This window comes from Monopterus albus, unplaced genomic scaffold (genome assembly GCF_001952655.1).
Source record: "Monopterus albus unplaced genomic scaffold, M_albus_1.0 scaffold208.1, whole genome shotgun sequence".
NCBI classification, from domain to species: domain Eukaryota; kingdom Metazoa; phylum Chordata; class Actinopteri; order Synbranchiformes; family Synbranchidae; genus Monopterus; species Monopterus albus.
The window spans coordinates 630,430-644,208 of NW_018128088.1; the positions used below are offsets into that span (position 1 = coordinate 630,430).

Genomic DNA, 13,779 nt, shown 5'->3' on the forward strand with positions numbered 1-13,779 from the left:
ACATTGTATAAAGCAGACAATTTATCGATAATAAAAACATTTGCAAACGGCAGCATGATATTTAAATAGTCTTAAGATTAGCAGAAGGCATTGTTGTTTAGATATTTAATTTTTTTGCTGTTTTCTTGTATTTCAACTCGAGTGAAACTTTATTTTGAAAATGCCTATGTAAAATAATGATTGCCACTTGTATAAAGTAAATGACGATGCAAAATTGAGAGAATTCAACACAGAATCAAATTTTATTTTCCACAAGGCTAAAAATTATACATAATTGTGTACTAGAGCGCACAGCTAATTGGAGAAAAAAAAGCCTTTGGCAATTAGAGCCCCGTTGGTGATGTGTAAGAAACCCTGAGTGTTGTTTTTAATTTAATTACATAAACAAATAGTGACGACATTAAATCAATTACTGCACTCCCCGTGCAGTGTCACATTATCAACACTCTGCAATTTCACTCTGCTTTCTGCTGTAATTTTTAAAATATTCAACACAACATTGTGCCTAAACATGAATTCGATTGTTCACAGATGACAAGTAGTTTTAGTGTTTTGAAAACATCCTTGTACACAAAAGCAATGACAAATTTTATGTCTTTATAAAAACGTTTTATATTTTTTCCACTCAGGCCAAAGTTTTCAGTGTAGAACCATGAACTGCACTATGTTAAAAAAACCCATTTACAAAAGTTCTCATACTCAACAGCACTGTTAAACGTATCCAAGTAGCCAAGCAGAAAAAATGCTCACTGTAATAATACACATGAAAATAATGTTTGTGTGAGTGACCTTTAGCAGCAGAGACAGCATCGTGGCCAAGTCATCTACATAATTACAATATCCAACACTGGACTGTTTGTTTGGAGGCAAAAGTAGAACAATCCAAATTATTTTCTGTAATAGAAAGGCTTTAGTCAGGTTTATTTACCAAGTGTATTCATCTGAAAAAAAATCTCAAATTAATAATCAAGTACAATTTCAGTACATGAAAACTAGTCTGCAAAATTGATTTTGTGTTTTTATAAATATAACCCAACTCAAATATCTTGCATTTTTAGATATCTGACAGATATTTGCACACAAAGCAAATAACCAACAGTGTCATGCTTTGCAAAACTGAACTTTAGTATGTTTCGATTTTAACAAAATGCATTAAATAAGTTATAAAATGTGCCTTTTTGATCTCTTGCCATTACCAGAAGACTCATCTGCCCACACTATCCCTAAGCATCACACAAACCACAGACAGACTGGAAGACAAACATCATCACGTGTTTGCCAATGATGTACTCACACTTCAAATCAGCTGAATAAATTAAGGCCAGCAGTGCGAGATCCAGAGGTCCCTTGTCACTAGTCCTCATGAACAATTTTATTAGCAATGTTAGTGGAGTTTGTCCAGTTTCGCCTGCAGTGACTTGAAGTTGCTGATGGTTTGTTGTAGGGCTGAGTTTGGACTCAGCGATTGCAGCTCCACAAGGTATCCACAGATGTTGTCAAGACACACATTAGTGAACCGGCGCCTGAAACGGAGGGAAAACAAATCAAAAACAACCCATAGGAAGGTGTATTTGTTTAGTTCCTTCTGTACTGGCCCTGAAGAGATCAATTCCAATGTTAGTGACCAGGGACAAAATCCAAGTCCAGCTGAAGCTAATATGAAGTCTGGGTTGCTCAAATCAAGCAGACAGGTTCCAAAGTTTGTATTTTCAGTACAAACCCCCCTCTTGCTCTTTGTTTCCCCAGACAGTGATTCTTTGCTGGTAAAAAGGGAAACTGGTACTGGCACCATACGAATTAAACATCAAGCTTGGCCAAACATTAGTGGCCAATCAGTGGTTAAGGTAAGGTTTTATATTTGTTTGCCAGAATGTAGCTGTTGTTTGTTGCACGCAAGCGACTGACGGACATGATCTGTTGCCTAGAAACAGCAAAAGTCCCTTTTGCTGCAGAAATACATATCTTAGCCTGGTGAAGATGAGAGCTGTATTTCAACTGTGATAGTTTTGCTGCTCACACTGCAGATTACAGTCTCCAGGTGCAAGTCTTATTTTTTCTAATTACATGGATTTTACATAAAGTTGTATCTAGTCAAAATACACTGAATTGTAAGTAATGTTTATCATCGGGCCACTTGTTCAAGAAGACATTCGGGGATCTACTATGCAGCCTCTGCCTTTGACACTGCTATTCAAAATGTTCTGTGTTTCTCAAGCTAACGATGCCTGTTAAAGCATTTCCCCTGCTGTGCAGCCCCTGGAAGGTTTTATCCAACACCTGTTCAAAATTACAGTTTAGGATTTTACCTAGAGCAGCTTAAAAACCTGAGCAAGAGAGGAGGTTCTTGCTCATAGACACTTTTGTATGATACAGTATTAGTTGTCACAGGCATTCTAACCGGGGACCTTAGGCTCATGCCAACATCCTTGTACAAAGCCAACAACGCAGCACCAACTACAGGCCAGCAGCTAAACAGCTGCTCAGATAGTGATTACCTGTCATAGGTTGGTACTCTGCTGGGATCATCAACATATCCTGAGAGAAGCACATGGATACACTCCACCAAGTGGAGAGGTTTCCTCAGGCGCTGCCAGCAGGGATCCTACAGATGAAAGGCAACATGGCAGGTTATAGGATTACAGGACACGTTGCAGAAAATTCACCAAGAGCATTTTCTGACATTCACATGGGTCTCCGCTGTGTCTACAGACACACAATACATGAAAAAAGAGCAGTCCCCCGCCTGATTTGCTTTTGCCGCATTTGTAAAAACCCCTACTCAAACCCAGTGTTCGGATTAGTCTCCCTTTATGAGCTCATACGAAATGACGCACCAGTTCAATTCACAGATCATCATCCCACTCTGATCTGTTTTTGGTGCCACCATTCGCCATCATGATGTTTTTGCTAGAACAGCAGATGAACAGCAACATGGCACACCAATCAGAGCAGACTGGGCGGTTAGGGAGGGGGGCCAGGAGACCGTGTTCCCGCAGAGTGGAAAAGGGGGTCTGGCGCTACTGGCGCTCAGAGGAAACTAACGACCTTTATGAATGTACAAGGGTGTGAAGATTTTTCTAGAAGAACCTTTATATAACAATATAAACCAAAAAAATGAGCTTAATTTGTGACATTTAAGTAAGAGACTGTTCAGGTCTCATCACAAGAACAGAATAGGTCATCACAACTTTAACAAAAGTCCAAAAGTGATCTATTAGAACATATTTCATCTGGAGCATGTACCCGGGTTTTAAAAAGTTGGTCGTAGACCTCTAGAAGACGCGGCAGCTGTACTCCAATCTCCTGCATGGTGGAGGTGACAAATCCCACGTCCCAGTTGAGATGACACACCTTTTGCTCCAAAAACTTCACAAGAAACTCTGCAATCACAGGACAAATCAACACTTAGAACTGCATTCTCAGCATTTGTATATTACTGAAAAATACATTTTACATATGACATAACTGCTTCTGTATATACATGCAAGTACCAAGGATGTGTATAAAATCAATCATTGTCTCAGCAATGAAGACAGGTTTAAGCAGGCCCATTGTAATGACAGGGTAATTAAACAGCCACCTGGCGTACACACATGACCCTACAGACCTGTACCACAGGGACATGCTGACACGATACAAAAGGGAAGTTTAATTATCTTACTGATAAGAAAATGGTAAATGGTGAGCTGAAACATTCCAACAAGAGGACAACAAAACATAATTGCAGGCATGAATACTAACCCAAGGGGAAATATCTTGGTGTTCCAGCATAGATCTTTCCCAGTGACACCAGTTTCAAACTGAGAGACCTCATCCTGTCTGCTGGACTCATGGCTACAGTATCTCCAAGTTCTAAAATAAAACACAAAACACTTAGAGCTGATGTTTAATACACATTACAGCCTAGAAGGGGCCCAGGTTGAATGTTTGTAAGGATTTGCCTTTACACTTGCCTTTCTCTATGATCTCCTGCCACAGGGAGTGCACCAGGATTGGGTCAGAATGTCCTGCGCAGTGAATGATGGCCAGCTTGCACTCAGACAACTTAAAATGGTCAGCAAATTCTCCATAGAGCTGCACAAGAGAAAAGTACACGATTACAAACATTTCCCATTCACTGAAAAAGTCCATCATCCCATACATCCTAAACATTGTTGTCCTGATTCTGCAACATACCTTTGTGATATCCATGAGCTCTGAGTCTAACTGAGAGATGGCATTTTTCACTGAGGGATGATGGGAGTACTGTCTGATCAGGGTCTCCTGAATCTGTACTTGGATCCGCACCAGCTAGGAAAGCGGGACCAGAAAAGGAAAAATAGTCACAGTTGTAAACTTCATGGATGGTTTGATTCTCTTCATCGAGACGATCACTACACACATACCTCCATCTTTTCCTCCAGCTCATGAAGGAATTCTCCGTCTGAGGCCTGAGCCGAGATGCAGGAGGAACTCTTAGCAGAGAGAATGGCTCGGGCCATATACTCTAAGCGCTGCTTCAGAGAGATTTCAGTGCTGCATGAGCAAAGAATGACAATGTTTTTACTTGCATTAAAAAACAAGCATTGCCCATGTAGTGTGTGCAGTATATGGTATATGTGGGAAACAAGGTTTTCTGAAGGGCTCAGTGTTGCTCATTAACTCTAGAGATATTTTAAGTGATACTAACTTACCTGTGCATGTCAGCGAGACGGGCCAGTACATGAGCTGCTTTGCCAAAGTTTCGGTTCTTCTCATAGTAGCGCCACAACAGGTCCATATTATGCACCTTACTCTGGTCCTGCTTTATCATATGCATCAGATGCTCCTCCAGGTATGGCGAATTGACCTGGGATCAGACAGGCGCATGTGATCAGACAAACATTGCTTGTAGATACATGCTTTAAAGGTTCATAGGGATACACAAGAAAGTGGGTTTGTGGGGTCATAAACATACTAATGTATTCATTTTAGAAATTAAGGTATTTTTCAGTTAAAATGGAAAAAGGTCTACAGTAAGCCTTAGATTTTTATATGCACAAACTAAAACAACAATAAGAAGCAAGTTTCAAGTGAAAAAAAGATAACTACGCATGCATGGGCACAGTACCTCCAGCAGCTTGTCTGTCAGGTCAGCCTGGATCAGCCAGTTGTACATAGCAATATGAAACAGCTCATCCTGAGATCTCTGAGCTAGGCCGAGCATCTGCTCAAACTACAAAGGAATGATGGATTTTCATTAAAAATGTAGTTCATGTACACTGCTGTGGCAAGGCATGCACATCAGTTGTCCAGTTACTCACGTGTGCTGTAGCTTCTTCGTTACTAAGCATGTTGGGGTCAGAGGTCATGACAGGTGGCCCAGGCTGCTTAGGGACACTCGGGGACTGAGGGGCAGCTTTGCTCTGGTTCACCAGCTCCTGCATGGTGTCTGTGATGCACTTATAACACAAAAGTCTAGAGTGGAGAGGTGAAAAAATGTTGGTGACATTCAGCCACAATAGTCACCAATGATGCTGTACTTCTTTCCTGTCTTACCTTTCCTGGAAGGCCTGCTGTCCCACTCTGTCATCCTCAGGCTCTCCATTCTTGTAAAAGTGGGGCCCCAGTCTCTGTGGATCCTTCTTGTCTGCTGCTGTGAGGCACAACTCAAGGGCTCCCTCGTAGAAACGAACTGAAACACATTGTAAGTGTTAGCAAACACTGCCAACATTGCAAACAGACACAGTGTAAGGGGTTCTTGCGTACCTTGCCTGTACTGAGAGCAGACAAGTGGGAGGTCTGTGTGTTGGCTGATCTGTTGGTAGAGCTGCAGAGACTCTCTCAGTGTTCTCTCTTTATCTGCTTTATTTTGAATCTGCTTCGAGTTCTGCAGCAACTCATTAGCCTGATTGGGTGACAAAAGGAGCACGTAAAATACTGGGACAGACAAATCAATGTGGGTGAATCAATACCTTTTAATATCACTGATGCTCCCACAGTTTGCCTCAAGATCACAAGAAATGTGAGAGCAAGGCATCAGTAAAACAAAAATTGTAGACGCCTAAATCTCAGACACAATTAACTACTGTATACCTAGTACATTTAAGTTTTAAGACAATTCACCTTAGAATATTTTAAGAATTTTCTCTGAAGGTGAAAACTTAAGATGCAAAGATGTGTGTATGTACCTTGGAGCAAATGCTGTCATCGCTGCTGTACAGCAAGGGGCAGAGGTCCCGGAGGTGATTGCTGATGGCATCCACAGAGGCATTATCTTTAATGTAGACATTGATGAGCGCTGTGATGAGTGCTCCAGACAGCTCCTTGCCCTGGATCACGACATCCTTAAAGCTCACTCCCTTCATCTGTTCTTGAAACTCCTACAGACACAGAAACATGGTAGAGTGAGCAATGAGCACACCAGGAAGAATGGGAGAGTTCACACAATAAAACTGGCTTCTGGCTGAAAACAAAAGGGATTATGTTCAGGAAAGCATGTGGGTGAACGCTGTGATGATGTACGAGCATCTTGAGGCTGTCCTACAGAACAAGTGTGAGGGCACATGTTTACCTTTGGCAACTCAGACATAATGAGGCTGAACTGATGATCACAGAGAAGCTTCCACAGGGCCAGAGTCTGATAGGAGCGATACACTAACTGCTGGATCCCCTGCAGGGACACTTTCTCATAGACCTGAGCGTTGGCTGAATACAGGGATAAAAACAAAGAGAGACAAGAGTTACAGGAATTTGAAAGAATGAAAACATTAATGATGGAACACAAAGAAAATCTCTTGGCCCCTTTGATGGTGCATCAAAGTTCCACATTTACTCTGCTGGCGTTGAATAAGATTTACAATATCATCATGACAAACCTGCACTCATAACTCACTGTGATATTTCCTCTGGAGCTCCTGCTGGACCTGCTGAGAGCTAGCTCCGTCAGGACGCATAAATCCCAGCAACCTTTGCTGCAGGTTGGCAGGGGAGCTGAAACTAACAGGGAGCAGAACAGATATTATTCGGGAAGGATGGGAAACAGTTCAGCTCAGTTCCAATGCCAAACATGCCTGACAGAATTACACATGTAAAAATGAAACTATAAACTGCAGCTAAACACTAAACACCCCACCTGTCAGACACATAACAGTTTTAAAATGAACTGGAAGAAGAGACTGAATGAAACTGATCAAAAAACAGCAGCGGTCTTCAGTATGGACAGATGATTAACTTTATCTTTTAGTTAATGATCAACAGATCAGGCAAGGTACCGCCAATGTGGTAACTAACCAAACCTATTTGGACATCAATGCACCAACTAGTTTTATGTAAGACTAAGCAAGTGGAGAACAGGCTTTTTTACCTTACAGCACCAAGAGAGGATGGACTGAACTGAGAGTTCTTATCAAGAAACTCCCTCAAACCCCAGAGCTCCATAAGGACCGACTCCAGATCAAGAGAACCCACACTGCTTTCCAACTGTGTGAAAAACAGATAACAGTGCTGACTAACCACTCCTACTATAACGATTCAAAAGATATATGCTGATGTTTGAAGGAATTATACTACTTACAATACTGACTGTATGGCTTCCTTTGTTCATGGCTTTCTCAATAGCAAGGCTCGCATCCCAAATATTTCTGTAAGGTCAGTAGAGAACAGGAGAAAGACACATCATTCAGGATGGACACCATCACAGCACATCAGAATTCACATATTTAGATTCTCACTGAGAAACGACATTCACAATGTCGTCATTCTGACAAATGATAACAAGATTTGCTTACCCAAGAATGCGAGCAAAGTAGATGCAGATGCCATTGTGTTTCCCTGAAAAAATCACCTCTGGGCCAGCGGACATGGGTGTGATGGGCACAGACCCAGAGTGCATCGGTGTGAAAGGTGTGGCCAAAGCTGGAGGCACGATGCCTGAGAAAGAGTAACAGAAATTACAGTACTTAAATGTGTATTTTATGATTATCAAGTATTAAAGTGTGAAATATGAACAGATTAAACTCTACATTTGTTTATATAACCTGTTTATCTGAATAGTCAAACACTTGTACATGATGTCACAGGAATTTAACTTGTCACATTTGGTCTCTATTTATATCACCGCCCTCAGGCCTAGAGCTCTATTTACTTATTATTTTTACCAGGTGCTGGAGAGCTTATAACAGGTCCAACAGTACTAGGAGGTGCCATGGGTGCGGCGAATCTCATTTGTGCTTCTCCTCCATATCTGATCATGACAGCAACAGAAGAACTGCTTTTAGCTTGTGTAAAGTGAAAGTAAGTACAAGACATCCAAATGTGAAAAGTTCTGACCTGAAGAAGGCTCTGGTGGCCCACTGTGAAACCTCCCTGTCACAAGCAGCGCTAGAGCAAGCAAGGATCAGTGCTGTGGCACAAGCCTGCTCCTCCTGCACAGAACAAAGCAACAACTCAAACAGATCATGTGTGTGTGTGTGTGTGTGTGTGTGTGTGTGTGAGTGTGTGAGAGAGAGAAACAACCCTACACACTGATCTAAAGGTGCATGCCTTAATCTTCCATGTGTATAATGCACAGGTTTGACTCTATACAGCACAGTAAGGGAGTTATACATTACTGAACAGTGAATATCATCTTTCTTACCCTGTGCAGCTTGAAGAAGCGTTCAATCTCTTCACTTTCTCCTCCAACACAGCTCACCAGCAGGTGACGGAGCTGGTCTACTGGCCGCAGTTTTTGGAAGATATGACTCCCCTACAGGAGAGCACAAAGTCTGCACTCAATATACAAAATTACCGAGGTTTGACTAAGAACAATGTGTACAACATGATAAGTCATGACAGTGGTTTTAACCTTTGCAGAGAGAAGGACAAACTTCTGTGGATGAATATTGTGCTGCTGCACCACCACTGGCGAATCAGTGATGGGGATCTGTTCCCTGTTCAGAGGGGTAAAAATCTTGGTTGGCCTCTCTTCATTAAGGGCACAAAGAGCCCAAGAGTGCCCATCTACATTAGACATCATCTGCAAAAACAGAAGACAGAGAGCTATAATGTATGGATTTAATGAGCCAGTGTAGAGCGGCTTTTAACTTGTAAAACAACCTGTTTGATAATGAAAATAATAATAATTGCATTCTCTATATCAACTGTTCTCTGAATTCTGAACAAAACAGCTACAGTGATTTTTAAGGTCTGTAATGTTGTTTCTAAATGTGTATTATCCATTTACAGAAGATGTGATATGTGCCAACCTGAGTCTCCATCAAAGGTTTCTTGAAGGGAAAGGAGTCATGATTGATGCACCACAGAATGTCATTGTCCTCTGTCTCAGAAGCTGCCATTAGCAGAACACCTTCAAGGTACAACAAAGAGAAAATTACACAAAAAGTGTTTACAAACAGATCTGGATTCTTGCTAACAGACGGTCCATGATGCCAGTAAGCTGAACATAGCACCTAAAAGAAGAGTATGTCTGAGTTTGTCTCTGGTAACTAATATAGCAGATATAGTTTTACCTTTGCTGTGTAGTGCCTTGTGGACCTTTGCAGGTTTCTGCAGGGTAGAAGATGCTGAAAACCCTGGTGGCAGGCGGACATGAACCAAAGCTAGCAGGCTAGGCCGAACCATCACGTGCTTCTGGTGCGGAGGGGCAAAAGGTGTGGTTGTGAAGTAGAGACGCACACCTACGGAAGCATAATATGATGTTCAGGGACATACAGGGAAGACAAATTTCCTGTCATTCTACCTCTACCCTACTGTTTTTGTTTTTCCATTACTGCTGTTTGATGATAATCTTTACCTGCATGAGAGATAGCAAGCAGGTGACAGTCTGAAGACTCAGATCGATTGATCACAGAGATCTGAACAATAGGTTTGAAGACAGTACGATCAATTGTCCTGCAACAGGGAGGAAAGTTTCAAAGAGGGAAAAAAAAAAACTTACTTTCCTATGACATGTAATGATGTGTCCAAGAAGCATCTGAAGTTCATCAAACCCAGACATACCTGGCTATGTTTCCAGCAGCTGCAACAATGCTGCTTTGTGACATGGTTGCCACACGACTCATACCCTGTCCATCAGCACCCAGGTCATACACCTGAAAAAGTCTGATTTTTAGTCACTGCAGCACACTGACAATCGTCAGATGCTGTCACTTTCCCCGCTAATCACAAACAGACTCAAGTGAAAAATGATGACACCCAGCAAATGTCGTACCTGCAGGACACCTTTCTCAGACCGTGTGAACAGGGTGTTGCGGGAGTTGTCAACAGCAATCTGCACAATGGGGTCTGTGAAGAAAAAGGACAACAAAAAATTTAAGAGAACTTTATTTAGGTCTCAGACATCTTGTGTTCCACAAGGAAACATGCCCCTTTGTTACCGTCTTCAGAAAAAGAGAACTGGAGCACAGATGGGATGAGGAAGGACAGAGCGCTTTTGGAGTGGTTGATTTTTCTGAAACGCTGGCTTAACCAGCCAGACTCAGCCTGGTAAGCTATCTCATAGAGGCAGGCATCCTTTCCTGCCATAAATATGCGTCCCAGGTCTGTGGAGGTGATGGACAGGATGTAGGTGTTGTCTGTGGGAATTGAGAACAGTGGGTCTGGTAGTAGCTGCATCCCACCAGACATGCTATCATTCAACCCTACAACAGAAAAGACAGACACAAAGACGACCCAGGTAAACCAACACAAATATATGTGGGTTTTACAGCACTTTCACAAGCATGACATAGCAATAATGCAGGTTATGATGCTTCAGTTTTCAGTTCCACATCCCACCCTGATAGTCATACAAGTACCATATCAAAAACTGCATTTAGTTATTTACTGATTCTTAACACTGTGTGATCAAAGTGCAACATTTGGAATATGACAGTGTCTGCATACAACAGGTGTCTTTCACTTGCACATTTGCCTAGCTGATAAATATATGGCACTTATTTGTACTTATCTATGTACTGGGGAAAAATATTTAGCTTTTAATAAGCTAAACATATTTTACTGGACTGCAGCTTGACATGATTACGTTATTATGGGATTCCCCCAGAGACTCAGGACAACAGCCTGAACTCTTAAAGCAAAAATGTGGAAACAGAATATCCCTCTATGGTACCTAAAAATAAAAACAAATCACATGCTGGAGCAATCAATTCAAATGCAGGGCCGCTGTGACTAAGGACTCACCAGCGTGGCCCTTGGGGAAGCTCAGACCAAGTATCACTACATCCACAGAAGTTGCCAACACTAAGAGGTAGTGAATGTGTGGCTGTAAAATCCCTGAGGAAAAAAAAAATCATTATCAATACTCAAATTTTAAAAATAACAAAAATCTATCCTGAGCAAGTGTTTACACATACCTTGTTTTGGTTTTACCAGGCCCACTGCCAGAATGGTTTCAATAAGGCCATCAAAATAGGCCACATCTCCTCTGCAGAGAATAGAACAGACAAATATAAATAACTGTCTTCCATTTAGGTTTGTCTTCATGGAAGTTCACAATGCTACATCAAAAAATAAAGCACTCAAGATGGACAAACCTCAAAATCTAAATATACTCACCCATCTTCATAATTCCACATGAAGATGTCATTGTCAATTGTAAGCCATGCTCGACAGATTTCAGGAAAAACTCCCATCATGCAATTACACTGCATGTCTACAAAACAGTTAAGTTCAAACTCTAATTTCTTGGGCAAAAAAGAGCAATCAATTTTCCATTTTGTTAAGTGTGTACCGAAAACCTCAGGTGCATGCTAAACATTTTTTGGTTAGTTTTGCCTAACTGATATGAAAGGATACGGCTGAACTGCTCCACCAGCTCAGGTGGCAGAGGGACTCTGCGGACAGCACTGAGCTCTGGGAGGTTTGGCACACTTAGTAATCCTGGTCCCTGTAGGGGGTAGTCCATGTCCGATAGTCCAGAGAGGGATGGCATATCTAACAACACAATCAAGAACAAGTATTTACACATCTTCCTCAGACTCAACATTTTGACACATTGTGCATTGCAATTTTAAATAGATTCCATTGTATCCGAACATATTCCATGATAAACTAACAGCATATAAAAATCAGGGGGATATAGTTTCATGCATATGCGCCATTCACGTCTAGTCAAGTCCCAGTTTGAAGTTAGTAGTGGCCAAAACCCACCATCTTCTTTAAGTCACTAACCTTAGCCCAAAAATGAGCTAACACTTGGCCAGGTGACTGACAGAGCTGAACTGTGCATGAAGGCCAACAAATACATCATCAGAAGAAGAAAGAGTAGAAATTCTTCAGAAGGAAATGGGCTACAAATAAATCATGTAGACAAATGGCATAGCATATGCACTATTCATCGGTTTACACTTCAACTGAAATATAATAGCCTAATATTCATCATCATGTTGACTGCTAGGGTATAGGGCACTACAGTGACTACTTAAGAAGACCTGCAAAGTTGTTCCAGATGTGATTTTTCCATTTCTTGTGTTCCATAAGTTTCCCTCTCTCTGAATTTCATGATAAAAACAAGCTATGCACTTTGGATTGTAGGGTTATTTACGAAAAATGCAGATTCTTTTGCATTGAATTGTAAAACAGAGGTGGTGCCACCAAATCCGGCACAAGTGAGAGACTCTGACATTAGTGACACCAGTATGAAATGTTAGTCTGGAGCCCTGAAACAGTAGATGGTTCTTGCTTTCACAGCTGATTTTACATCAGTGTATTGTTCTAAGACAATACACAAGATTTTTATCAAACTATTTTAATACAGCTTACAAATCAGTTTCTTCAAGTCAGCCTTCTTTAAGTCAACCTTTACTGTTGCTGCATTATTATTAGATGATACAGGCCTCTGATTTTAGAATGCGAATGTTTCTACCTTCTGTGTCACCACATCCATATTACCAAGAATCGTTTATTAGATCTTTCTTGCATATATCTGTGTGTCACCAACAGTGAGTTACTCAAATGCTCTGTCATTGTTTTAGAGTAAACATATCGCACCAACAGTGAGTTACTAAAATGCTGTCATTGTTTTAGAGTAAACATATCGTGATATTTGCTTTTATCAACATCTTCCATCATTCTTTTTTATCCAACCATAAGCAGTTTGTCGTACCAGTCTTAGGGTAAACGGACTACCCTGCTCCATCCCTCCCGAAGACTTACTGTGTGCAGGGACGACGAGCAGCTCGGACAGGTCAGGAAAGCAGCGGTCATCCTGCAGGTGTCTGTCAATCAGACGGGCAGAGTTTTCCAGCGATTCAGCGAGTGCAGCGGCGGTGCTGCTGGGTCCAGCGCTGGACGGCATTGCTGGGCTACCACTGGTCTTCTATTTACAGCCAGAACCGGTGATACCGAAATAAATGTCAGGCGCGTTAGCAAAGATGTCATACGTGAATAATGGAAAGATGTACTAGCACCAGTCTATATATCAAGTTAAATGCTGCCGTGATTGTTTTTGCTAACATTAGCAAGCTAGTAGAGGAATATCGTTTAGTTAGCTTTAGCTGTCAGCTAACATTAAAACTGTATTATTTAGCATGTAAGTTAAAAGCTAGCTAAGTGTGAAAAAGTAATGTTAAAGTGAACACGCTGTTGTACCTGACTGAAAAGATTCCGTCTGATACTGAGTTATTTTTGCTAAAATGCTTTGTTCACCAGCTCAGCCGAAAAACTTGTACAAATACACCCAACAATACTACATTAACTAGCTGCCCGCCAACCTCATGCACAAGATTTTTTTTCCGGTGAATCTTCTTCTTCATTTGCACATTTTTCCGCAGACTGGGCGAAGAGAAGCAGTGTGCTGCCATCCACTGGTCTATGTAG

General features: G+C 41.4%; 1 protein-coding gene across 1 annotated transcript; it reads right to left on the reverse strand.

The window, feature by feature from the left end:
- Positions 1-256: 256 nt before the first annotated feature.
- On the reverse strand, positions 257-13,733 carry nup155 (nucleoporin 155). The gene is made up of 34 exons (XM_020618631.1): positions 13,552-13,733; positions 13,117-13,279; positions 11,758-11,895; positions 11,518-11,614; positions 11,316-11,386; positions 11,143-11,235; positions 10,338-10,601; positions 10,172-10,245; positions 9,961-10,052; positions 9,755-9,852; positions 9,471-9,638; positions 9,207-9,307; positions 8,807-8,977; positions 8,597-8,707; positions 8,290-8,384; positions 8,118-8,203; positions 7,749-7,890; positions 7,535-7,601; positions 7,325-7,440; positions 6,854-6,957; positions 6,533-6,666; positions 6,150-6,341; positions 5,728-5,866; positions 5,518-5,653; positions 5,283-5,436; positions 5,090-5,194; positions 4,674-4,828; positions 4,386-4,515; positions 4,177-4,290; positions 3,954-4,074; positions 3,742-3,852; positions 3,244-3,380; positions 2,496-2,602; positions 257-1,523 (listed from the first exon to the last, which is right to left on the reverse strand). The coding sequence occupies exons 2-34, from the start codon at positions 13,256-13,258 to the stop codon at positions 1,385-1,387; spliced, it is 4,104 nt and encodes a 1,367-aa protein (XP_020474287.1). The 5' UTR covers positions 13,259-13,279; positions 13,552-13,733; the 3' UTR covers positions 257-1,384.
- Between the last annotated feature and the right edge of the window lie 46 nt (positions 13,734-13,779).